Here is a 24359-nt window from a genome sequence, read left to right as displayed (position 1 = left end):
GAGTTGCACAGGACCTGGCGGCTCACTCACGCCCGGCATCTCACACTGCATGGTGTATTGAGGCTGGATGTATGAGTACATATCTGTAGCGCAGTGAGGTACAACCTGTGGGTGGGTGTCTTTATCATATAATACGCAACTAACAAGAAATGCGAGATTGGGTACATGGAACCAGAAGATTTACATGGACAGAGGTTACACATGTAATGTCCGTAATGAAGAATGTTCCTTTCTGTAAGTCCGCAGGGTACTTTAAAAACTACAGGAATTTACTACATAAGTTGTAGGGAAAACATTTTCACGCATTTGTTTACTGCTGGTAATACAAGTCATTTAAACTTAGGGGGATATGTACTAAGCAGTGATAAAAGTGGAGAAGTGAGCCAATGGAGATGTTGCCTATGGCAATCAATCAGCTGCTCTGTATACTTTATAGTATGCAAATTATAAATGTTACACCAATGCTGATTGGTTGCCATAGGCAACTTCTCCACGTTTATCACTGCTTAGTACATCTCCCCCAATCCGTTAGGGTAACTTACGGATGAGTCCAGTGGTGGTGGGAGCATTAATGCTGTCACAGCTTTCTGCACTGTCGCTGTTTGAGATCTCATCATCAGAATCTTTGGATGTAGAAATTGGTGAGCCCACGTCCACCTCTTCAAATCTTCTTTTCAGGCTTCTGCTCGTCACAGCATCCATTTGTTTCAGAGTGGCCTGCCAAAAGAAAGTGTTGAAAGATGTACACCGATTATTTTACAGCTGAAGAACAATGTTCACAATATTTTCTGAAATGGTTTAGGATTCTAAGCAATAAAAGCACCAATCGGTTTCATTTCATTGGGGTCAATTCTATTCGGCAACTAAAGAATAGCGCCGGGAATTAGCTCCCGACGCTATTCAATTCAGCTAAAGTTAAGTCGGCGATGTCCCGTTCTCGCCGACTTAACAGGTAGTTTTGTCGGGAGAACGGGCATTCTCCGACTTAACTACCCGGCGCGAGGCTGATTCCCGACAGAATCAGCCTCGCGCCGGCCGCGAGGCAGCACTTTTGTCGGGTTTCTTCTCTCATCCCTCGGGGATGAGAGAAGAATTCCCGACAATTGCGGGCAACTAGTAGCAGAACTGAATAGCGTCGGGAGCTAATTCCCGGCGCTATTCTTTAGTTGCCGAATAGAATTGACCCCATAGTGACTTAAAGTATAATCTATTGTGAATGAAAACATTACACTGAAAAAAATGTTAACTACATATTTTCCCAAAAAGATGTTGCTCTGCTAGGTCAAATTCACCCACCAATGGACCATGTGGGGTCCAGAATGATTGCTATACACCAGTGATTCACAAACTTTTTTGAATCACGGCGCCCAAGAGTATCAGAATTTTTTTTTACAGCACCCCTAGGCCAGAAGTTTCTTATTGAGAAATTTAGAAAGAAATATTAAATGAAGTAATTTGTGTTTATATGTCATTCTTAGGTTGGGATCTGGTTAAAATGACCAGCTGTCGGGATCCCGGCAGTCAGGATACCGATGCCGGAATCCCGACAGCCGGGGAAATGCTGGCACCAAAGTCCTGTATTTCCACTCCTGTGGTGGTTCACGCCACCACCCGAGGGGGAATAGTGTGCTGCTGGGATTCTAGCTGTCGGGTTCCTAGCATCGGATCCCATACCAATCTCCTTAGGTTCAATTGTGTGGCGAGGGACAGGATTTGCTTCAGTTTGTGCACATATTTTATGATTGACAACTGCCAGCACTGGTTTTGCTTATTACATGGACCCTAAATAATTGAATTGGTATTGGACCACCAATCCAAAGCACCTCAGGGTGCCTAGGCACACAGTTTGAGATCCACTGCTATACACAGAGATAATCCTACAGGATTAGACTGGTAAGTTTCTATCAAATGAAGGCACAAGATCTTCTGACCAGGAAGTGAAGGAGCCAATGTAAAGCAAGAGACATTTGGCTGTGAACACAAACCACCAGGAAATGTAGCTAAGCAGGTGTTCTTCATTAAAACATTTGGCAGTTATGACACAATGATAGATGGTACAGCATGAAGCCACCTAAAACTAATTAGGGTGGTCTATTAATTAGGATGAGGCAGGAGAATGGTGAAGGCTATTATATATCTATATAGCAATATGGAAATTAGTCTCGGACACAGCTCGAAAAGAAAGAACAGAAACACAGCAGAATGGTCCGTATTCACATTTGCACTTGTCTAAAAGGGTCCTGAGGGAATATCCCAGAATATCTCGTTTAAAGAGGTGCGGTATCTGAGTTTGTGTATACTCTAAGAGTGATCATAGCTGCCGTTTTGGGCTAAGGTTGTAAATAATTTGTATCCTTTTGCCAGTATGTGGATGAGCAAATTCTTTCCCTGCCATCATTCCATTGTAGGTTGTGCAGCCTAAACATCTAAAACAACCAGCTTTCTAATTGCAGAGCCAGGTATTACCAGATTTCTTTTGAAAGTTCTTTGTAGGTCTCATAAATATCTGCTTCAAATTTGGTCCTTGTCTGAAGGCCACCATCAGTGTCTGCAATGTGCCCAATTTTTCTTTACTGCCCTGGCAAAATTGGACGCGCTGATGTCAAACTGGATGGTGGCAAACAGTCTGCCCTCTTTAGTGGCGGATTTATTTTCATTTCCTGCAATATAAATATGCTGCATTCTCCACAGATGTTTTATCACCTTAGTGGTATAACCCCTTTTCAGCGAATCTAGTTGCCATTTCTGCAATTGTGATTCTGCTTTAATCACTTTTATTGCGGAGGACACTCACAAATTGTGACTCTGGGAGCCCCTCCTTAAGTGCCTGGGGGTGGTGACTTGTAGCGAATAATAAAGTATTTCTATTTCTTGATTTTTGATAAAGTGTTGTTCCAATGTTCGAAACACTAACATCAAGCCATTGAATCTGGTCGGCCTGAATGTTAGAAGTAAATCTTATTGAGTTCTCCATCAAGTTCAAATACGTCACCAACTCAATAAATTCCTCTTGTGCCTCGCCACAAAACAGTGAAGAAGGCAACAATAGTTTAGAATGCTGGGACTAAGGGGTCTATTTACTAAGCCTTGGATGGAGATAAAGTACCAGCCAATTGGCTCCTAACTGCTATGCCACAGGCTGTGTTTGAAAAATGACAGTTAGGAGCCGATTGGCTGGGACTTTATCTTCAGCAACTTTATCTCCATCCAAGGCTTAGTAAAGAGACCCCTGAATCTTGGGTATATATACACAGATGTTCGTATTAAGTCATAAAGAGGTTTGCATACATGGATGCCAAAATTTGAACCCATAGCAGTCCCAGCATTCTGCACATAAAAGGCCTTACCATAGTAAAAATTATTATTCGCAAATATATATAATGTATCATCTCACATACATAATCTACTGGCAGACCAACAAAATAAAAGACCACCACCCCTTGATCATAGGGCATCACTGTATACAGCGATACCGCACCACATCCAGTGAAACAAACAATAGATCCTGTGATAATGTTCTAATCTCATGTAACTTAAGTGTGGAGGATCATAACTTTCACTTTGTGCTACTGTATGCTGCAGCTGAAAGTCAATATATTGTGCCAGTGGTTGCAGAACATATTTTATTATATTATACACACAAACACACACACACACACACACACACACACACACACACACACACACACACACACACACACACACACCCCCCCCCCCCCAAACAGATTGCCAAAATGTTCCCTCCTTACATGAAGAAAGGGAATAAGGGGGACATTTACTAAGCAGTGATAAGAGTGGAGAAGTGAGCCAGTGGAGAAGTTGCCCCATCAACCAATCAGCAGCTCTGTATCATTTTATAGTATGCAAATTATAGATGTTACTTCAGTGCAGATTGGTTGCCATGGGCAACTTCTCCACTGGCTCACTTCTCCGCTCTTACCACTGCTTAGTAAATGTCCAATCTCTAGATGAACAAGATTCCAGCAGGTGGCTTTAGTCTCAGTTTGGTCTTAATCAAGGTTCTGTTGTGCAAAGTAGTCTCTATTTTTGTGTATGGTGCTGAAAATGAAGCAAATTAAACCAAAATAAGCGTTGAAGTAAATGAATATGTAAGTGAATGTTACTTTACTACAGATTAAAACATCCAAAAGATCACTTCAGTACCAATAGAAGGGATTCGCAGGAGTATGGAAATGTCAGCAACCTCTTCTCTGAACAGGAACAAACCCAGGCAGAGAGCATCACTTTCTCGTTATAATGTTACCTAGCTAATGCCTAATTCACTGGGCAGCGTTGCTAAGCTCCCTCACAAAACCAGTGCTTTTTCAGTATCAAAGTCACACTTCCAGCATCAGCTTAAAGCAAAGCATTCTTATCAAGCTTGCTGGGAAATTGCAATTAACGACAGGTGCACATAATACCAGGAAATCGTAGATGCATTATGAATTCCTATTATATGTACGGAAACAGCCTGTAGTACATTTAACGCTTTTATCCTGTTCACTTTTAGACACCCACCAAGCTTGTCCAGACCCAGAGCAGCTCCGCAGCAATTACCAAGAAATGTAAAGCACCCTACTGATTGAAACTGGCTTTCAGTAGTGATCAACAAAAGCTGGCAGTACACAATGTACACAAGCCTGAATGCTTAGGAAAATCAGGTTCCAGACTCTGGATAGGGTATGCGGTTAATATCCCGCCTGTTGGGATCCCAGGTCTCAATACAGACGCCGGGATCCTCACGGGGGTACTATACCGCCGCCGGAATACCGGCGAGGTAGGTGATTCCCTCTCTATGGGTGTCCAGCGAAGCTCGCCACAGAGCCTGCAAGGGGCTTCGTTGTGCTCGTCCCCCTGCTGGCATTCTAGCACCCGAGATGCCAATGTCGATATACTGACATTCAGCATCCCGTGAGGCGGGATCACATACCGATCACCTGGATAGACCGTGTCTAGTTAGTCTATAAGTCGAAGCCATATGGTCGACATGTACAAAAGGTTGAGACAAGCTTTTTTTTTTACTTTTGCGTCATTTACCATCCATGTGGACTACGAATGGGAATAGTAACCTTTCCCAAAGCGTGTGGAGTGAAGTAAGCCTTGCGAAGATACACAGTACACTACTGGGATCACAGATGATGAAACCTACAAAATGACATCGCAAAAAACAAAAAAAAAACACAACAAAACTCCAAAACCGCGTGTCAACCATTTCCATGTAGACCTTTTGTACCTGTCAACCTTAGACACCGTCAACCTTTTGCATGTCAACCATATGGGGTTGACCTACTGACTATTTACTGTAGATTCCTTGAACCACACACAGGAAAAAACATTGTAGCCAGATTGGAACGTTAGTATTATTCAGGTTGTCTGGCCACCTAGGACCAGCCACCAAATACATTGCATTCCTATAATCACACACCCCTATATTGTACCTGGGTACACAAGTTCTTATATTGACTCTGCTTGCTGGGGTAAGTTTTAAGTGACATATTACTACTTGCTGGTCTACATGACCGGGAAAACAACAACAACAACATCTGGCTAAAGTTACACATTGCTGGGCGATTACTGGGCATATGCTACCGCAGGCTGGGCTATTACTGGGCATTTTAATAATACTATTACTGAGCAAAAAAATACCATTGCTAGGCATGTTACTTGCCCATACTGACTCCCTGGGCAGAGTTACTACATTTATCATGAAACTGACGGTTGCTGGAGGAGGTTTTTTTTTTTGTGGTATTTACTATAAATGTGTGTTTGATTTTAACAGGATATAAGTGTCTTTACAGACTGGATGGACGGGTGTCGTGTACCAATGCAGCTTTCAATAACGTTTGTTCAAAAACTGCAATCTGGGTTAACTGCTATTTATTATGAAAGAAGCGGCCACTTGGTAGATCCTAGACAGCTCGGTTTGATACTACTTTCAGGGTAAAGGCAAACACATTATTAGTAATTAAGCACTAATAGGCCATTAGGGATGAGGTTTGACTGTAACTTAATGGAAGTCAAAAGTAACAGCATGTGGTTAACAAGTCCTCCCTCTCCATCAATGGCTGGTGTGCCCAATGCTGCTGCAGCGCACCACACAGATAACGTAGGAATAGTTATGGACCCCTAGCACTATTCCTATGCAGGGGCCTCTGTTTCCTGTGTCTTTAACTACTGATACAAGTAATAAGTCACACAAGTACAATCGGGCCTCTCATAAGTGCTTGTCCTATATTTACCCGTCTAATAACACCTGTGGGGCCGATGTAGTGTTACGCAAGCCAGTTGTGTGGAAGGGTCTTGCGTCTTTTTGCACTGCACATGCCCTGGAGTGGACCAAATGCATTTATAGGCCCGTATTCACGGGCAGATGTGGGGAGAGTTGTGTGCTGAGCGTGCGGGGCGCTCATTTGAAATGAGCGACCTGCTAGATTGAGCCTGCATGCAGGCCAATCTAGCAGCAGCGATAGCGCTATCGCTGTGGGGGGTACACACGGACAGATCATGCTTAAAATCTAAGCAATCTAGTCAGATTGCTTAGATTATCGCTCGGTGAGTACCCCCCTTATGGGTGATATTGAGCCAAATACAACTCTGTCACATCTATACTAGTGAAAAAGGGATAGAACTGGCTGGTATCAGGGTGCTCAGCGATGAGGACATGTAGTCAGAATTCAGGGCCGGTTCTTGCCCTTAGTGTCTGATTCCCTTCACAGCGGGGGAAACCAGCGCCACGAAGGGAAAATAGACGCGTAGCGTCTGGTTCCCTTCTCACAGCGGGGATAGGCACAGCGCGGGGGCACTGCTGGGGTGCACTCTGCACAGTGGCGGATCTTGCCATGGTGCGGCGCCCTCCGGATGGCACCGGCGCCTTCCGGAAGGCGGCGCCCCGGGCAAAAGTCCTGCTTGCCCGTGGCAAGATCCGCCACTGTCAGAATTGCAGAGTTGTATGAACCTGTAAATATATCTGTTTTGAGACCTATTGCATCAGGGATAGGACTGGTGCAAGTGTACATTCATTTAATAATGGCCATACCACAATTCTTTGAAAATTAGCTCTAAAATAAAGAACTGTGTGTTGCTTTAATATAGTTGACATTTTTACCTTTTCTTCTTCAATAGGAAAGGCTATCTGACACACAAACTGTATAATTTAGTTGATGGATATGTATATATATATATATATATATATATATTTTTTTTTTTTTTTTAACCAGCTATACTGTTCACGGTAACTATTTATCCTTTCTTTGTACACTTAAGATCTTATATTTCCACTCTCTATTACTGCTGCTTTTTATTTTCTGCTTCACAGCTGGATGACTAGCTCTCGCCTCCCCCATCCAGTCATACAGTTGCCACAACAACAGTCTTCCGCTTGTAGAGGCCAAACGGAGGTGCATAGGCAGGCCTGCCCTGACAAGCCAATAAACCCAGCTGCCGACAAGCCGCTCTGATAGTCTGAATCAGGGAAGGTTACAGAACACGGTGCCTCATTTTATCTCAGCATCTTTTACCGTGTTCTCCAGAGAAATCTAATTCTGGGAGGGACGACATGCATGGTGGGAGATGGGAAGTCACCCCGCAATAGCAGTAGAGGAAAAGCGAAAAACCAACTTTAAAGAAAAAAGGAAAGCCGAGAAAAGATAAATGAAAAATTAGCAACGAGCTATACTGCCCATTTCAATTGGGTCTTACAGTATCTTCGTCTCTTTCAAATAAACATCTTTATGGGCTTAACAAGTATCCCGATGAATTCAGTCCAGCCATTCACAAAGAGGAACATGTATTCATAGCAAAATCTCTATATACTTTTACTTTACAAGGAATTACTATGTTTGTTTTTTTTCCAGTGAGCTCAATTACCTGCCAAGAGAAAATTCTAGGAATTGTAAAGCCGTTCGTTTTTTCTATTTGCATTAGTAATAAATACATATGAAGATGCAATAGATTTCCTAGATATTAAACAAGCTTTCATGTGTGCTAACTTCATATATTGACATTTCAGACGCCTGAAAAGGGACACTTGATATTTGTGCCGTTTCTGAAACCCCCACAGAAACACATTAATGAGAGGCATACAGTGTACAGTACAACATGCAGCTTTGCTTCCAACCTCGGCCTGTTATTGCACAACACTGTGCGTGCGTACTTGGTTATATATTAAAGATTCCAGCCCATGTGATTTTAGCATGTAACAGCTGATTTGTTGGTTAGTAGTGCTACATCTGTACCAAAGAAAGTTAGTCAAACTTTTGCACAGGGGTTTCAAAGATGTGGTGACTGCCCTATGTGCAGGACTTGTAAGACAGAAAGGAAAATCACGGAAATCATTTCAAAAACACTGGAAAGAAAATGTCTATTAGAAGTTGCATTACCTGTAACACTAAATATATTGTGTATATTTTAGAATGCACGTGTGAAAAACAGTATATTGGATACACAACGCGCCCTTTGAAAGAGAGACTGTCAGAACACATTAGAAACATCAAACGAGGATATGACAATCATAATGTTTCCATGCATTTTAAAGCCACAGATAATTGTGAGCCAAAATGTATTAAATCATTTGCGGGCATTAAAAAGGTAGAACCCAATTGGAGAACGAAAGCTAGAACAATAAGGTTAGCAAGATTAGAAATGCAGACAATATTTGAAATTAAAACTCTGATACCCGATGGGTTAAAAAAGAATTTGAAACTAAGTGGTTTCTATAAAATGCCTGCATTAACTATTTTCATTTTCTCATACGTCCTAGAGGATGCTGGGGTCACCATAAGAAGCATGGGGTATAGATGGGATCCGCAGGAGACATGGGCACTTTAAGACTTTGAAAGGGTGTGAACTGGCTCCCCCCTCTATGACCCTCCTCCAGACTACAGTTTAGAATTGTGCCCAGTGAGACTGGATGCACTCTGAGGAGCTCTACTGAGTTTCTCGGAAAATACTTATGTTAGGTTTTTTTATTTTCAGGGACAACTGCTGGCAACAGTCTCCCTGCTTCGTGGGACTTAGGGGAGAGAAGTCAGACCTACTTCTAGTGAGTTTAAAGGCTCTGCTTCTTGGCTACAGGACACCATTAGCTCCTGAGGGTTTGATTGCTAGGTACGCCTAGATGCTCGCTCCCAGAGCAGGCCGTCACCCCCCTTACAGAGCCAGAAGTCAGGTGAGTAGAAGTAAAGAAGACTTCAGTGACGGCTTCTGAGGTACCGCACAGCGATCGCACGCTGCGCGCCATGCTCCCACACACAGCAGCACTACAGAGTGCAGGGTGCGTGGGGGGGGGGGGGAGCCCTGGGCAGCATATAAACCTCTAAATAGACTGGCAAGAGGGGACATAGGTGCAGAGGCACTGTCCTACCCCCGCCAGTATAAATATTTAGTTTAAAAAAGAGGGACTGAAGCGCGCCATTGCGGGGGCGGAGCTTAGTTCTCTCAGCTCACACAGCTCAGCGCCATTTTCTCTACACAGGCTGCAGAGACGCTGGTCCTTCCTCACACTGCTGCATAAGTATCAGGGTGAAAAACAGGGGGGGCACAGTAATTTTGGTGCAATATATAGTTATTATAAAAGCGCTGCAGGTCTGGGGCATTATTTAGTGTTTCAGAACCATTGGTGAAGCGCTGGGTTGTGAGCTGGCAAACTCCCTCTGTGTCTCTCTGACAGACTTTACTGTAGGTCTGTCCCCTATATGCCCAGTGTGTCTGTGAGTATTGGGTACACATGTGTCGGCATGTCTGAGGTGGAGTGCTCTTCCCAGGAGGAGACTGTGTTGGGGACACAAACGGCTGTGGGAGTGACCCTGTCGGAACCGCCGACTCCTGATTGGGTAAATGTGTTGAATGCTTTGAATGCTAATGTGGCTCTTATTAATAAGAGATTGGATAAATCTGAGTCTCAGAACCAGGCATGGAAGAAATCTGTGGAGGATGTGTTGTTGCAAATCCAGACCCCTTCGGGGTCACAAAAAAGATCGTTTGCCCAGTTGGCGGACACCGATACCGACACGGACTCTGACTCCAGTGTCGACTATAGTGATGCCAGATTAGATCCGAAATTGGCAAATAGCATTCGGTACATGATTGTGGCGATAAAAGACGTATTACATATCTCGGAGGACCCTACTGTTCCTGACAAAAGGGTCTGTATGTATAAGGGATAGAAGCCTGAGGTAACGTTTCCTCCCTCTCATGAACTGAACACTCTATTTGATAAGGTTTGGGAAAGTCCTGACAAAAGGTTTCAGATTCCCAAAAGGATTCCGGTGGCGTACCAGTTTCCTTCTGGGGATGGGGAAAAGTGTGAGTCACCCCACATTGTGGACAAGGCTCTATCACGGCTGTCCAAAAAGGTGGCTCTTCCGTCTCCTGACACGGCAGCCCTTAAGGATCCTGCGGATCGTAGGCAGGAAAATACATTGAAATCCATTTATGTCACCACGGGTACGCTGCTCAGGCCTGCCATTGCGTCTGTGTGGGTGAGTAGTGCAATCGAAAAATGGGCAGATAACTTGTCATCTGATATAGATACCCTAGATAGATAGCGTTCTCTTGACTCTAGGTCATATCAGGGACGCAGCAGCATACCTAAAGGAAGCTGCAAGGGATATTGGCCTTTTGGGATCAAAGGCCAATGCCATGGCGGTCTCAGCTAGGAGAGCATTGTGGATTCATCAATGGAATGCTGATGCTGACTAAGAAAAATATGGAGTCTCTACCGTATAAAGGTGGTGTCTTGTTTGGTGACAGCCTCGCTGATTTGGTATCTACAGCTACCGCGGGTACGTCATCATTTCTACCTTATGTTCCTGCGCAACAAAAGAAAACACACCACTATCAGAAGAAGTCTTTTCGGCCCAATAAATACAGGAAAGGCCGAAGTTCTTCCTTCCTTGCTACTAGAGGAAGAGTAAAAGATCTCCGGCCGTGGCAGGTTCCCAGGAACAGAAGTCCTCCCCGGCTTCTGCCAAATCCGCCGCATGACGCTGGGACTCCTCTGCGGGAGTCCACACCGATGGGGGCACGTCTCAAACTCTTCAGTCAGTTCTGGGTTCATTCGGACCTGGACCCATGGGTTGTAGAAATAGTGTCCCAGGGGTACAAACTAGAGTTTCAAGACGTTCCCCCTCGACAATTTTTCAAATCGGCCTTACCAGCGTCTCATCCGGAAAGGGAGGTTCTGCGTGATGCAATACAAAAGTTGTGTAAAAATCAGGTCATTATCAAGGTTCCCCCGTCACAACAGGGAGAAGGCTTTTATTCGAGCCCGTTCGTGGTCCCGAAGTCGGACGGCTTGGTCAGACCAATCCTGAACCTGAAATCCCTCAATTTCTACCTAAGAAAATTCAAATTCAAGATAGAATCTCTCCGGGCGTTGATCTCCAGTCTGGAGGAAGGGGATTTTATGGTGTCGGTAGACATAAAGGATGCCTACTTACATGTTCCCATTTATCCTCCGCATCAAGCTTACCTGAAGTTTGCAGTTCAGAATTGTCATTACCAATTTCAGATGTTGCCGTTTGGTCTGTCCACGGCTCCGAGAGTTTTCACCAAAGTAATGGCGGAAATGATGGTTCTCCTGCGCAAGCAAGGTGTCACAATTATCCCGTACTTGGACGATCTCCTGATAAAGGCGAGATCCAGGGACCAGCTACTGCAGAACGTTACGCTCTCCCTGACGGTTCTGCAACATGGTTGGCTCCTAAACTTGCCGAAATCACAGTTGGTGCCGACGACGCGGCTGTCGTTTCTGGGAATGATTCTGGACACAGAGTTACAGAGAGTTTTTCCTTCCAGTGGAAAAGGCTCTGGAAATTCAGACCCTGGTCAAACAAATTCTGAAACCAGCAAGAGTGTCAGTCCATCAATGCACTCGGTTGCTGGGGAAAATTGTGGCGGCCTACGAGGCCATTCAGTTTGGCAGATTCCATGCCAAAGTGTTTCAGTGGGACCTGTTGGACAAGTGGTCCGGATCCCACCTGCACATGCACCAAATAATCAACCTGTCTTCCAAGACCAGAATCTCACTCCTGTGGTGGCTACACAGCTCTCACCTCCTAGAGGGGCGCAAGTTCGGGATCCAAGACTGGATCCTAGTAACCACGGATGCGAGTCTCCGATGATGGGGAGGTGTCACACAGGGGGAAAACTTCCAGGGAAGATGGTCAAGCCAGGAAACTTGTCTACACATAAACGTTCTGGAGTTAAGAGCCATTTACAACAGTCTTCTTCAAGCGGAACATCTTCTGCGCAACCTGCCCGTCTTGATTCAATCGGACAATATAACAAAAGTAGCGTAGATAAACCGCCAGGGAGGAACAAAAAGAGTGGCGATGGCAGAAGCCACAAAAGTTCTCCGCTGGGCGGAAAAACATGCAAGCGCTCTGTCACCAATCTTCATTCCAGGAGTGGACAACTGGGAAGCAGACTTCCTCAGCAGACACGATCTCCATCCAGGGGAGTGGGGTCTTCATCAAGAGGTCTTATTAGAAGTAACAAACCTTTGGGGTATTCCTCAAATAGACAGGATGGCATCTCGTCTCAACAAGAAACTTCAGAGATATTGTTCCAGGTCGAGGGACCCTCAGGCAATAGCAGTGGACGCCCTTGTGACACCATGGGTGTTTCAGTCGGTGTATGTATTCCCTCCGCTTCCTCTCATTCCAAAAGTGCTAAAGATCATAAAAAGAACAAAGGTTCAGGCGATCCTCATTGTTCCGGACTGGCCAAGGAGGGCTTGATATCCAGATCTTCAGGAATTACTCGTAGGAGATCCCTGGCCTCTTCCTCTAAGAGAGGATCTGTTACAGCAGGTGCCGTGCATGTATCAAGACTTACCGCGGCTGCGTTTGACGGCTTGGCGGTTGAACGCCAGATCCTAGCCCGAAAGGGTATTCCCAGTGAAGTCATTCCCACACTTCTTCAGGCTAGGAAAGGAGTAACATCTAAACATTACCACCGTATTTGGAGAAAATATGTGTCTTGGTGTGAATCCAAGAAGGCTCCTGTGGAAGAATTTCAGTTGGGACGTTTTCTCCATTTTCTACAAGCAGGTGTGGATGCGGGCTTAAAGTTGGGCTCAATTAAAGTACAAATTTCAGCCTTATCGGTTTTCTTTCAACAACAATTGGCCTCCCTTCCAGAAGTTCAGACTTTCGTGAAAGGAGTGTTGTACATCCAACCTCCATTTGTGCCCCCAGTGGCACCATGGGATCTTAACGTGGTGTTGCAGTTCCTTCAATCACATTGGTTTGAACCTTTACAGAAGGTGGAGTTGAAATTCGTCACTTGGAAAGTGGTCATGCTGTTGGCCTTGGCATCGGAGTTAGCGGCTTTGTCTCACAAGACCCCTTATTTGATCTTCCATGAAGATAGAGCAGAGTTGAGGACTCGTCAACAATTTCTGCCAAAGGTGGTTTCATCGTTCCACATGAACCAACCTATTGTGGTGCCAGTGGCTACTGACGCTTTAGTGGAGTCGTAGTCTCTCGATGTGGTCAGAGCTTTAAAAATTTATGCCGCCAGGACGGCTCAGATTAGGAAAACGGAGGCTCTGTTTGTCCTGTATGATCCCAACAAGATTGGGGCTCCTGCTTTCAAGCAGACTATTGCACGCTGGATCTGTGCTACGATTCAGCAGGCTCATTCTACGGCTGGATTGCAGTTACCGATATTGGTGAAGGCCCATTCTACCAGAAAGGTGGGCGCGTCCTGGGCGGCTGCCCGGGTGGTCTCGGCGTTACAACTTTGCCGAGCAGCTACTTGGTCGGGTTCAAACACTTTTGTAAAGTTTTACAAGTTTGATTCCCTGGCCGATGATGACCTCAAGTTTGGTCAATCGGTGCTGCAGAGTCATCCGCACTCTCCTGCCCATTCTAGAGCTTTGGTATAACCCCATGGTTCTTATGGTGACCCCAGCATCCTCTAGGACGTATGAGAAAATAGGATTTTAATACCTACCGGTAAATCCTTTTCTCTTAGTCCGTAGAGGATGCTGGGCGCCCGTCCCAGTGCGTGCTGTATCTGCAGTCATTAGTTCTGGTTGCACACAGATTGTGTTACGTTTATACTCAGCCTGTTGCTGACATTGTTCATGCTGTTGACTGGAGTTCTGTTGAATGCCATGTTGTATGGCATGTTTGAGGTGTGAGCTGATATGTATCTCACCTTAGTTTAACAATAATTCCGTTTCTCGAAATGTCCGTCTCCCTGGGCACAGCTCCTATAACTGGAGTCTGGAGGAGGGGCATAGAGGGAGGAGCCAGTTCACACCCTTTCAAAGTCTTAAAGTGCCCATGTCTCCTGCGGATCCCGTCTATACCCCATGGTTCTTATGGTGACCCAGCATCCTCTACGGACTAAGAGAAAAGGATTTACCGGTAGGTATTAAAATCCTATTTTTTCAGTTTTCCCTCTCTGCTTTATCACCTCTGATCCGAATGAATGATTACTATATATGTGAGATAGGGTATGTGGGATATATTAAAATGTTATTTATATATATATATATATATATATATATATATATATATATATATATATATATATATATATAATGTGCACATTTGAAATACTAGTGTGTATAACTGTATGTATGTATCTTAAAATAGGATTTTAATTACCTACCGGTAAATCCTTTTCTCGTAGTCCGTAGAGGATGCTGGGGTCCACATTAGTACTATGGGGTAAAGACGAGTCCACTAGGAGCCACTGGCAATTTAGGAGTTTAATAGGGTGGGCCGGATCCTCCCTTTATGCCCCTCCTACCAGACACCATTTAGAAACTGTGCCCGAGGAGACGGACAACTGCGAGAGAAGGATTTTACACATATAGTGGCGAGATTCACACCAGCTCACACAAACAAGGCAAACCAAGCTAACAAGCTTGAAAACTCAGCAACAGCTGAATAACATAAGTGAATCAAGTAAGAACGCAGTACTTAACTAAGAACCAAGCAGTACTGAACAAGTAACCACTGCAGGCACCCAGCATCCTCTATGGACTACGAGAAAAGGATTTACCGGTAGGTAATTAAAATCCAAATTTTCTCTTACGTTCTTAGATGCTGGGGTCCACATTAGTACCATGGGGATGTACCAAAGCTCCCAGAACGGGAGGAAGAGCGCGGAGGCTCCTGCAGAACTGATTGACCAAACTTCAGGTCCTCAGAGGCCAAAAGTATCAAACTTGTAGAACTTCGCAAACGTGTTAGACTCCGACCAAGTAGCCGCTCTGCAAAGTTGTGAAGCCGAGACCCCCCCGGGCAGCTGCCCAGGAAGAACCCACCTTACGAGTAGAGTGGGCCTTAACTGATTTTGGACACCGCAATCCTGCCGTAGAATATGCATGCTGAATAGTGAACCTTATCCAGCGAGAAATCGTCTGCTTAGAAGCAGGACACCCAATTTTCTTGGGATCATAAAGGACAAACAGAGTCCGACTTCCTGTGATGAGCAGTCCTCTTCACATAGATCTTCAAAGCCCTCACAACATCCAAGGACTTTGACAGAATTGAGGAGTCAGTAGCCACTGGCACCACAATAGGATGGTTGATATGAAAAGCCGACACAACCTTTGGAAGGAACTGCGGACGTGTCCGGAGCTCAGCTCTATCTTTATGGAAGATCAAATAGGGGCTTTTACAAGACAAATCCCCAAACTCCGACACATGTCGAGCAGAAGCTAAGGCCAACAAAGTGACAGCCTTCCATGTGAGAAACTTGACCTGAACCTCCTGTAGAGGATCGAACCAATGTTTAGACGTTACTCCTTTCCTAGCCTGTATCAGGGTAGGAATGACTTTGTTCGGAATGTCCTTTCGAGCTAATATCTGGCGTTCAACCTCCATGCTGTCAAACGTAGCCGCGGTAAGTCTTGATAGGCAAACGGCCCCTGTTATAACAGGTCCTCCCGAAGTGGAAGAGGCTTCGGATCTTCGAGCTCTTCTTGGCCAGTCTGGAACAATGAGGATTGCCTGAACTCTTGTTCTCCTTATGAGCTTCAGAACCATTGGGATGAGTGGAAGTGGAGGAAATGCGTACACCGACTAGAACACCCACGGAGACACCAGAGCATCCACCGCCACTGCTTGTGGGTCCCTCGACCTGGAACAATACCTCTGAAGCTTCTTGTTGTGGCGGGAGGCCATCATGCCGATTTGAGGAATCCCCCAAATTCTTGTCACCTCCTTGAACACCTCTGGATGGAGGACCCATTCCCCTGGATGGAGATCGTGTCTGCTGAGGAAATCCGCTTCCCAGTTGTCTACTCCCGGAATGAAAATTGCTGACAGCGCCAATGCGTATTTTTCTGCCCAGAGGATGATTCTTGTCACCTCTGACATTGCAGCTCTGCTCTTCGTTCCGCCCTGTCAGTTTATGTAGGCCACCGTCATCACATTGTCCGACTGCACTTGAATGGCTCGATCTCGCAGAAGATCTGCCGCTTGAAGAAGACCGTTATACACAGCTCTCATGGTGCCCATACACTTATGAGATTATCGGTACTAGCCTTCGATTTCGACCACATCTGTGAGAGAACTCGAATGATTGTATGCACATTTTAGTACCTTGAGACGCGATGCGCAGGCACGCCGGTCGAATATCGCGTCTCAAAATATTATGTGCTGCACTTAATATTTCTCGCATCGCAGTGCGATCGCATGTGGTTTTAAGCCCACATGAGATATACCGCACTGCGATGGGCACCCGCCGGGAGCGGCCTGAGGCCGCTCCCACTCAGCGGTGACGTGCCCATCACGTGATTACCATGCGATCTATTGCATGATCGCATGGTAAATCACTTTGGCAGTTCAGGTGCGATTTCATCGCACCTGAACTGCCGGTGCGATGCCAGCGGCATCGCACAAGTGTATGGCCAGCATTAGTTCCAGAATGTTTATTGGAAGACCGGATTCCAGATTTGACCACCTTCCTTGGAAGGTTTTCCCTTGAGTAACTGCGCTCCATCCCCAGAGACTTGCATCCGTGGTTAGAAGGATCCAGTCCTGAATCCCGAACCTGCAGTCCTCCAGAAGGTGAGACATCTGCAGCCACCAGAGTAGTGAAATCCTTGCTTTCATCGACAGACGAAACCTCAGGTGCAAATGTAGATGAGACCCCGACCACTAGTCCAGGAGATCCAGTTGGAAGAATCGAGCATGAAATCTTCCGTACTGTAGAGCCTCGTAGGAGGCAACCATATTCCCCAGAAGGCGAATGCACTGATGAACTGATACCCGGGCTGGCTTCAGGACATCCCGGACCATTGCTTGAATCACCAAAGCTTTCTCCTCCGGCAGAAACACCCTCTGCACTTCCGTGTCGAGGATCATCCCCAGGAAAGACAATCTCCTTGTCGGCTCCAAATGTGACTTCGGAAAGGTTCAGGATCCAACCATGTTCCCTGAACAGACGAGTCGTGACAGCAATCGACTGCAAAAACTTCTCCCTGGTCAATGCCTTTATCAGCAGATTGTAGATATGGAATTATGTTCACCCCCTGTCTGCGGAGGAGAACCATCATCTCTGCCATCACCTAGGTGAACACTCTCGGTGCTGTGGAGAGGCCGAATGGCAGTGCCTGAAATTGATAGTGACTGTCTAACAGTGCAAATCTGAGACAGGCCTGGTGTGGCGGCCAAATCGGAATGTGGAGGTACGCATCCTTGATATCCAGGGATACCAGAAATTCCCTCTCCTCCAGACCTGAGATCACCGCTCTCAGAGACTCCATTTTGAATTTGAACACCCTCAGATAAGTTTTTAGCGATTTCAAGTTCAGAAAAGGTTCAAATAAAAACCCATGTGTTGCATATGAGGTGGAACTGGAACAATGACCTCTGACTTTCAATTTTTGGATGGCCTCCCGAAAGATAGCCCTGTCTGTCATCAAAGCCGGCAAGCCTGAATTGAAGAACCGGTGAGGCAGGATTTCTTGAAACTCCAGTCTGTACCCCTGGGACACAATATCCTGTACCCAGGGATCCAGGCCGGACGACACCCAGACGTGGCTGAAACGTTTGAGCCTCGCACTCGCCAGCCTGTCCTCCAGGCTTCGCGGTCCACCGTCATGCTGAGGATTTTGAGGAACCAGAAGCAGGTTTCTGGTCCTGAGAGCCTGCGGGAGCAGGCTTTTTGGATTTTGCACGACCACCTCTAAAGAAGGTGGTAGGAGGCTTGGACTTTTTCGTCTTAGCGGTCCGAAAGGACTGCGATGTAGAGGAAGAAAATGGTTTCTTCGTAGAAGGCGTAGCTGAGGGAAGAAAAGGTGACTTACCCGCGCTTGCCGTGGAAATCCATGCATCCAATGCTTCCCCAAATAGAGCCTGACCTGTGTAGGGTAGGTTCTCCACACTTCTCCTCGATTCCGCGCCTGCAGACCAATGGCGTAGCCAGAGTCCCCTGCGAGACAGACATGGAAGATATCCTTGCAGTCAGCGTACCCAGGTCCTTCATGGATTCCACCATGAACCCCGCAGAATCCTGTATGTTACGTAAAAACAGTTCAATGTCACTTCTGTCCATTGTATCCAAGTCCTCTAGTAATGTGCCTGACCACTTTACTATAACTTTAGAAATCCATGCACAGGAAATAGTAGTCCTCAACGCCACCCCTGAAGCAGTGTATATGGATTTGAGCGTAGTGTCAATCTTACGATCAGCCGGTTCTTTTAACGCGGTAGACCCAGGGACAGGTAAAACCACCTTCTTTGACAGTCTGGAAACAAATGCGTCAACTATGGTTGGGTTTTCCCATATTTTTCTATCCTCCTCAGGGAAAGGAAAGGCAACCAAAACCCTTTTGGGGATCTGGAATTTTTTCTCTGGGTTCTCCCAGGATTTTTCAAATAAAGCATTTAATTCTTTAGACGCAGGGAAGGTTAGCGAAGCTTTCTCATTATCTGTGAAGTAAGCCTCCTCAACCTGCTCAGGTGTTCTGTCAGAAATGTTTAACACATCTCTAATAGCCTCAATCATGAGCTGCACCCCCTTAGCCAGGGATGCCGCCCCCCTCAGCACATCCCCATCACTGTCAGCAGTGTCAGAGTCGGTATCCGTGTCATCTTGCATAATCTGGGCAAGTGCACGTTTTTGTGGGTATATGCTAGGGGATTCTGAAGGAACAGGGACCGAACCTGACCAAACTGCCATAGACTTCTTTAATACCTGAGTTTCAGTCTCAGTATGAGCTACTCTAGTAGAGATCTGAGAGATCATTCCCTTAATAGAGGTCAACCACTCAGGCTCAGTAATAGGGATCTGAGACAAAACATTACATTCCTGTGTACATGGAATGGATTCCTCCTGAAAGGAACTGTCCTCTGCAGCATAAGACACAGAGTCCCTAGACATGGCTTTGTGAGAACCAAACACCCACACACACACAGGAAAACGTCAGACACAGTGTCCCCCCAAGTATGCCACAGAGAAACACAGAGCTTGGAGCCAGCACACACACAGCGCTTCCAAAGGTAGATATATGCTACTTCCTGGCACTGCTGTGTACCATAATAGACTACACAGTAATTTTACAGCCTCCCCACCCCTTCTACAACCCCCTGGTACCGCACAGGATAGCTGGAGTTGCTTGGAGGGACAGCTCTACCCGTCAGCGTCTCTGTACTGGATCTGCAGGCAGGAAAATGGCGATGAACGCTGCTGGGTCCGCTCTGAGGAGAAGCTCCTCCCCCTGAACATGGTGCTGCTTCCCGCTCTTCACTTCTTTATACTGGCCTGAGGAAATGTGCTGGCAGCGTTACAGAGGTCCCTGACAGCCTTGGTGACCAGTGTAGGGTATAGGCGCTGGCTCAGGGCGCCCCTCATAGCGCCGCACTGTGTACCGCTGAGCCCCCGGAGTACAGTTAGCACTGCGCTCCCACCCTGTTGCTGCCATCTTCACACTGGCTCCCCGCTTGCTGTGGGGGCCGGTGACTCACTCACTACTGAAATCTTCTGGCTCTGTTAGGGCGTGGCAGCATGCTGCTGGAGTGAGCGGTCGTCTCGGGCGGCTAACGATCATCACCCTCAGGAGCTCAGTTTCCTGTCAGCGGAGATAGTGGCCATTAACCTCTCAGGGTTGGACACTACCCCCCCTCCCCCCCCAAGTCCCACGAAGCAGGGAGGCTGTTGCCAGCAGCCTCCCTGTGCCTAACTAATAAAAGACAACAAAACTAGAAAACTCCTATGGAGCTCCCCTAGCTGTGACCGGCTCCTCCGGACACATTTTCTAAACTGAGTCTGGTAGGAGAGGCATAGATGGAGGAGCCAGCCCACACTATTAAACTCTTAAAGTGCCAGTGGCTCCTAGTGGACCCGTCTATACCCCATGATACTAATGTGGACTCCAGCATCCTCTAGGACGTAAGAGAAATTAATTTATTAATTATGTGGCATAAATTGGCTGTTATATATCATATATTGGCATAAGGTTGAATGTATTTTATAAGAGCTTACATTGTGAATTCTTATATAACATGTAATGGTGCTTCCAGTCATTTAATTCATGCTTTAAGTGTGTAGATCAGATAGTCTATTCCATTTGTGAATGGGAGTGACTGATTGACAAGGAACACCTGTGTAAGGTTAATTGGCTCCAGTATGACCAATCGGATAACAGCAACGGGTATATACATGGAGGATTTGAGACATGAGAACAGATCTTCACAAAGGAGGCAGACCTCCGAAATGCGTTGATCTTGCTGGACGGGACGTGGAGTGAGCACTGCCTTCCCCATACGCCTGAGGCTGTTGCCGGACCACAGCGCTGAGACCACCCGGGACTTCTCAGCTGTAGCGCACAGCCTAATCCGGAGGAGGGTACGATTCACCACTGTTTTGAATTATTTTACTTGGTTTTATATTGTGAATTTGTGAATAAAAATCCTTGATGGGATTCCTTTTACGTCTTTATTATACCCACATGGTTCCTGTGTTAACATTGAGCCGTGGAGGAGTGTAACAGTGCCGGATACACCACCAAAGGCGGAGACTGTTTAAAAATACTTTAAAGCCCCTTGTTACGTTCCTCAAAAGGTGTCAGTTCATATGCTAAAGGGAAAAAGACACGTTTACTGCCTCTCTGCTAACCGGAGCTAATTCCTCCTAAACCTGTAAAACACACATTTTATACTAATTGATATCTAAGGTCTTTATGACTTTGTGATATTTAAGCGAGCGCTAAGTGTTCACACTCATTCGAGATTGTGTATTTATGTCAACTGGTATAGGTGTTTACCAGGAGAGTGAAACAAGCTGCTGACTTGGTGGCGCCAGGAGAGGGAGATAATTTGTTTCTATACATAAGGGCTTAACCACTTGCCTGACATGGTCGCATCAGATGCTACCATGCCCACAAGTGCTTTATCTGACCTGTTCGCACAGGATGCGCCCAGTCAAATAAACAGTGTTAGCAGCAGCAGGGAAGGGAAACTTCCCTCCGCTGCTGCTCTCAGAGGGACTGGACGGTCCCTCTGCCTCCATGCACTCTCCCCTACTGATTGCCGTGCTGCCGATCACTGCTGATTGGTCAGCACAGCAGGACTTCCCCCTCCAGCAGCTGCAGACAATAGCCGCTGGGGAGTGTAAATTAACCCGAGCAAGCCCCCGTGTACCTGGGGGCTATCCCGGATTTCAAAATGAAAGCCGCGATGGTCGCAACGTTCCCGATCGATGTTTTAATTTTTTAATAAAAAAAAAAATATTTTTTATTTTTACTAAAATCATATTATTCACCTAATTTACTCATAAAAAGACCCTGACAATTTCGGAGCAGTTTTTTTGGGGAAAAATCGTCAGTTAAGTCGTTAATAAAGTGAGCCCCACCCCAAAGTGGTCAGCTGCATGTTTTTTTCCAGGCTTCTCCTGGAGAAGAGTAATAAATCTGGCAAAAAAACTTATATCATGTCTTCATAGTATGGACAACTGGGACTTGCATACAGTAGGTTACCATTATTACCTATAAACTTATTACATCTGTTGCAGTAATTCACCTAGTCCGTCTATATATGGGGTGTAGTTATGTTACGGGCGGTCGGTCACAATACCGACCACTACACCCCACCTGCTCAAAATGCCGCCGTCAGCATGCTGACCAACAGGGACTATGCCGCCTGCTAGGGTCTTCGTTGCTCTCGCCCCCCCAGCCATCTCACAGCCGGGATCCCACCGTTGGTATTGTGACCGGCGATCTCCCTATAGATTGGTAGTTCTTATTTCCAGAATGTACACCATACTTATCTACTCTATTAGAATGTCTGGAAGACTCCCAATTTTATGGGAGGAGCCACATCGCCTCCTGAGACAGCAGGTCACGCTTATGCAACCCACCTACCTCCTAGTGAACTCTACGCCACAAGAAAAAGTGGGCAAAAAGTAACAGAGAGCAGTAGGACCCAGGAATTTGTGATAGTAGATAAAACAAGAGGTATCCCATAAGTAAGTCCCTATCTCATGAAAGAAAAATGGAAGATCGGACACTGATTTTAGTTACATACTTGCCTCTCAACATAATCACTATTAAGATTTAAACACTTGTCATAATGCGACACTAGTTTTTCAATACCAGTAGGGTAAAAAAAACGAGTCCTTGGATAGGAGCCACGATTTCACCTGAGCCTTGACCTCATGTTGAAACTTTTGCCACCCAAATATCCCTTGATTGCTGGTAACAGATGAAAGTCCCTCGGTGCAAGTTGGAGAATACGTTGGATGATCAAAAGGTTCCCAACTGAAGTTTGTCAAGCGTTCATGTGTTTGCCTTGCAGAATGAGGGAGTGCATTATCGTGAAACAAAAAGACCTGCTTCGACAACAAGCCTGGTCTCTGTCATTTCATGACACCTGTTGACAATAAACATTGTCAGCACGTTTGTTTTATTTTGTCAAAAACCATATTACAGCACACACTTTGCAGCCGGGCACATGTTGCAGTGGCACCTCCATGACTCAAGGTTGCTCAACTGACACTGGCTGCAGTGAGAGTGGTTGGGAAAGGAATATGTTGCCAACATACCCCGACGAAATATCTCTCCAAGCCACAAGCTACTCGCAATAGAGAAACTTACATTTGGGATGCCTCATTTCATCTTTGAAAAAGTAAAAATAAAATGAAATGTATAATTTTAGATCTACCCATCATATAAATTCCCCACATTTTAACCCACCTGCTTAATATTGTGTATGTCCCCTTCATGCCACAAAACAGCTCTGACCCATCAAGGCATGGAGTCCACAAGACCTCTGAAAGTGTCCTGTGGTATCTGGATCCTAGCATTTATGTTAGTGATACTTTAATATTCACACCCTACCGTGGTGGTACATATCAAAGTAACATTAACATGAATGCTAGGACCCAAGATTTTCCAGCAAAACATTGCCCGGAGAATCTCACTGCCTCAGTCGGATTGCCTTTTTCACATAGTACACCCTGGTGTCATCTCTTCCCCAGATAAACAACGCACACGTACCCGGCCATCCATATAATGTAAAAGAAAACATGACTCATCAAACCAGGCCACCTTCTTTCATTGCTCCATGGTCCAGATCTGATGCTTACATGCCCATTGTAGGCGCATTCAGTGTGGATCAGCATGGACACTGATTAGTAGCTATACAACCCCATTTGCAGCAAGCGGCAATGCACTGTGTTTTCTGACACTATCCTTTTTCCTCTATGTATACACTGTACACTGGAAGACAAGGCTTCCTTCCTCTGGTATTGGCACCCCTCTCATTTACCCTCAGGTGTTTTAATTAACAAGGTCCCTGCATTTCAGATCAAACATTGATAAGGGCACTATTTAAAAGGTAAGACTTGAATACATTTATATAATGTGATAGTATTAGGAATGTTAGGGATCCATGTGATGAAGTCACCTGGCCGCGGTACATGGGCCCGCATATTTGCACAAATGTGTGCTAAGAACTTCAATTATAATCCATGTTAATTGTGAGAGTTTATTTAAATTATTCTTACTATCAGTGTTCTTAGTGCTAGGAGTGTGCATCTGCATCTCTCTTCTTCCAGCACAATCCTATCATAGCCAATATTAACTTTTTCAGCAATTTGTGCTACAGCAGCTGTCCTGTAATCCCACAGGCTGTCCGTCGCTCCCCACGCGCATCTAAGAAACTTGGGCGTTCATGACCCTGTCACCGGTTCACCTTCCTTGGACCACTTTTGGTGAGTACTAACTACTGCATACTGGGAACAAACCACAAGATCTGCCGTTTTGGAGATGCTCAATCTAGAACCACCACAATTTGGCCTTTATCAATGTCTCTCAGATCCTTACACTTGCCCAATTTCCCTGCTTCCATCACATCAACTTCAATAAATGAATGTTCCACATATATCACTTC

At 45.7% G+C, this 24359-nt stretch overlaps 1 protein-coding gene across 1 annotated transcript in view; it reads right to left on the bottom strand.

The window, feature by feature from the left end:
* CSRNP2 (cysteine and serine rich nuclear protein 2) overlaps nt 1-24359 on the bottom strand; it is a 127309-nt gene that overhangs the window by 53698 nt on the left and 49252 nt on the right. Inside the window, exon 2 of the mRNA XM_063952291.1 lies at nt 543-717. Within this exon, the coding sequence (XP_063808361.1) occupies nt 543-702 (160 nt within the window). The 5' untranslated portion in view covers nt 703-717. The remainder of the gene's footprint in view (nt 1-542; nt 718-24359) is intronic.

Source organism: Pseudophryne corroboree, chromosome 2 (genome assembly GCF_028390025.1).
Source record: "Pseudophryne corroboree isolate aPseCor3 chromosome 2, aPseCor3.hap2, whole genome shotgun sequence".
NCBI classification, from domain to species: Eukaryota; Metazoa; Chordata; class Amphibia; order Anura; family Myobatrachidae; genus Pseudophryne; species Pseudophryne corroboree.
The sequence above is the reverse complement of the archived record's forward strand: the minus strand, read 5'-3'. Positions and strand labels throughout refer to the sequence as shown.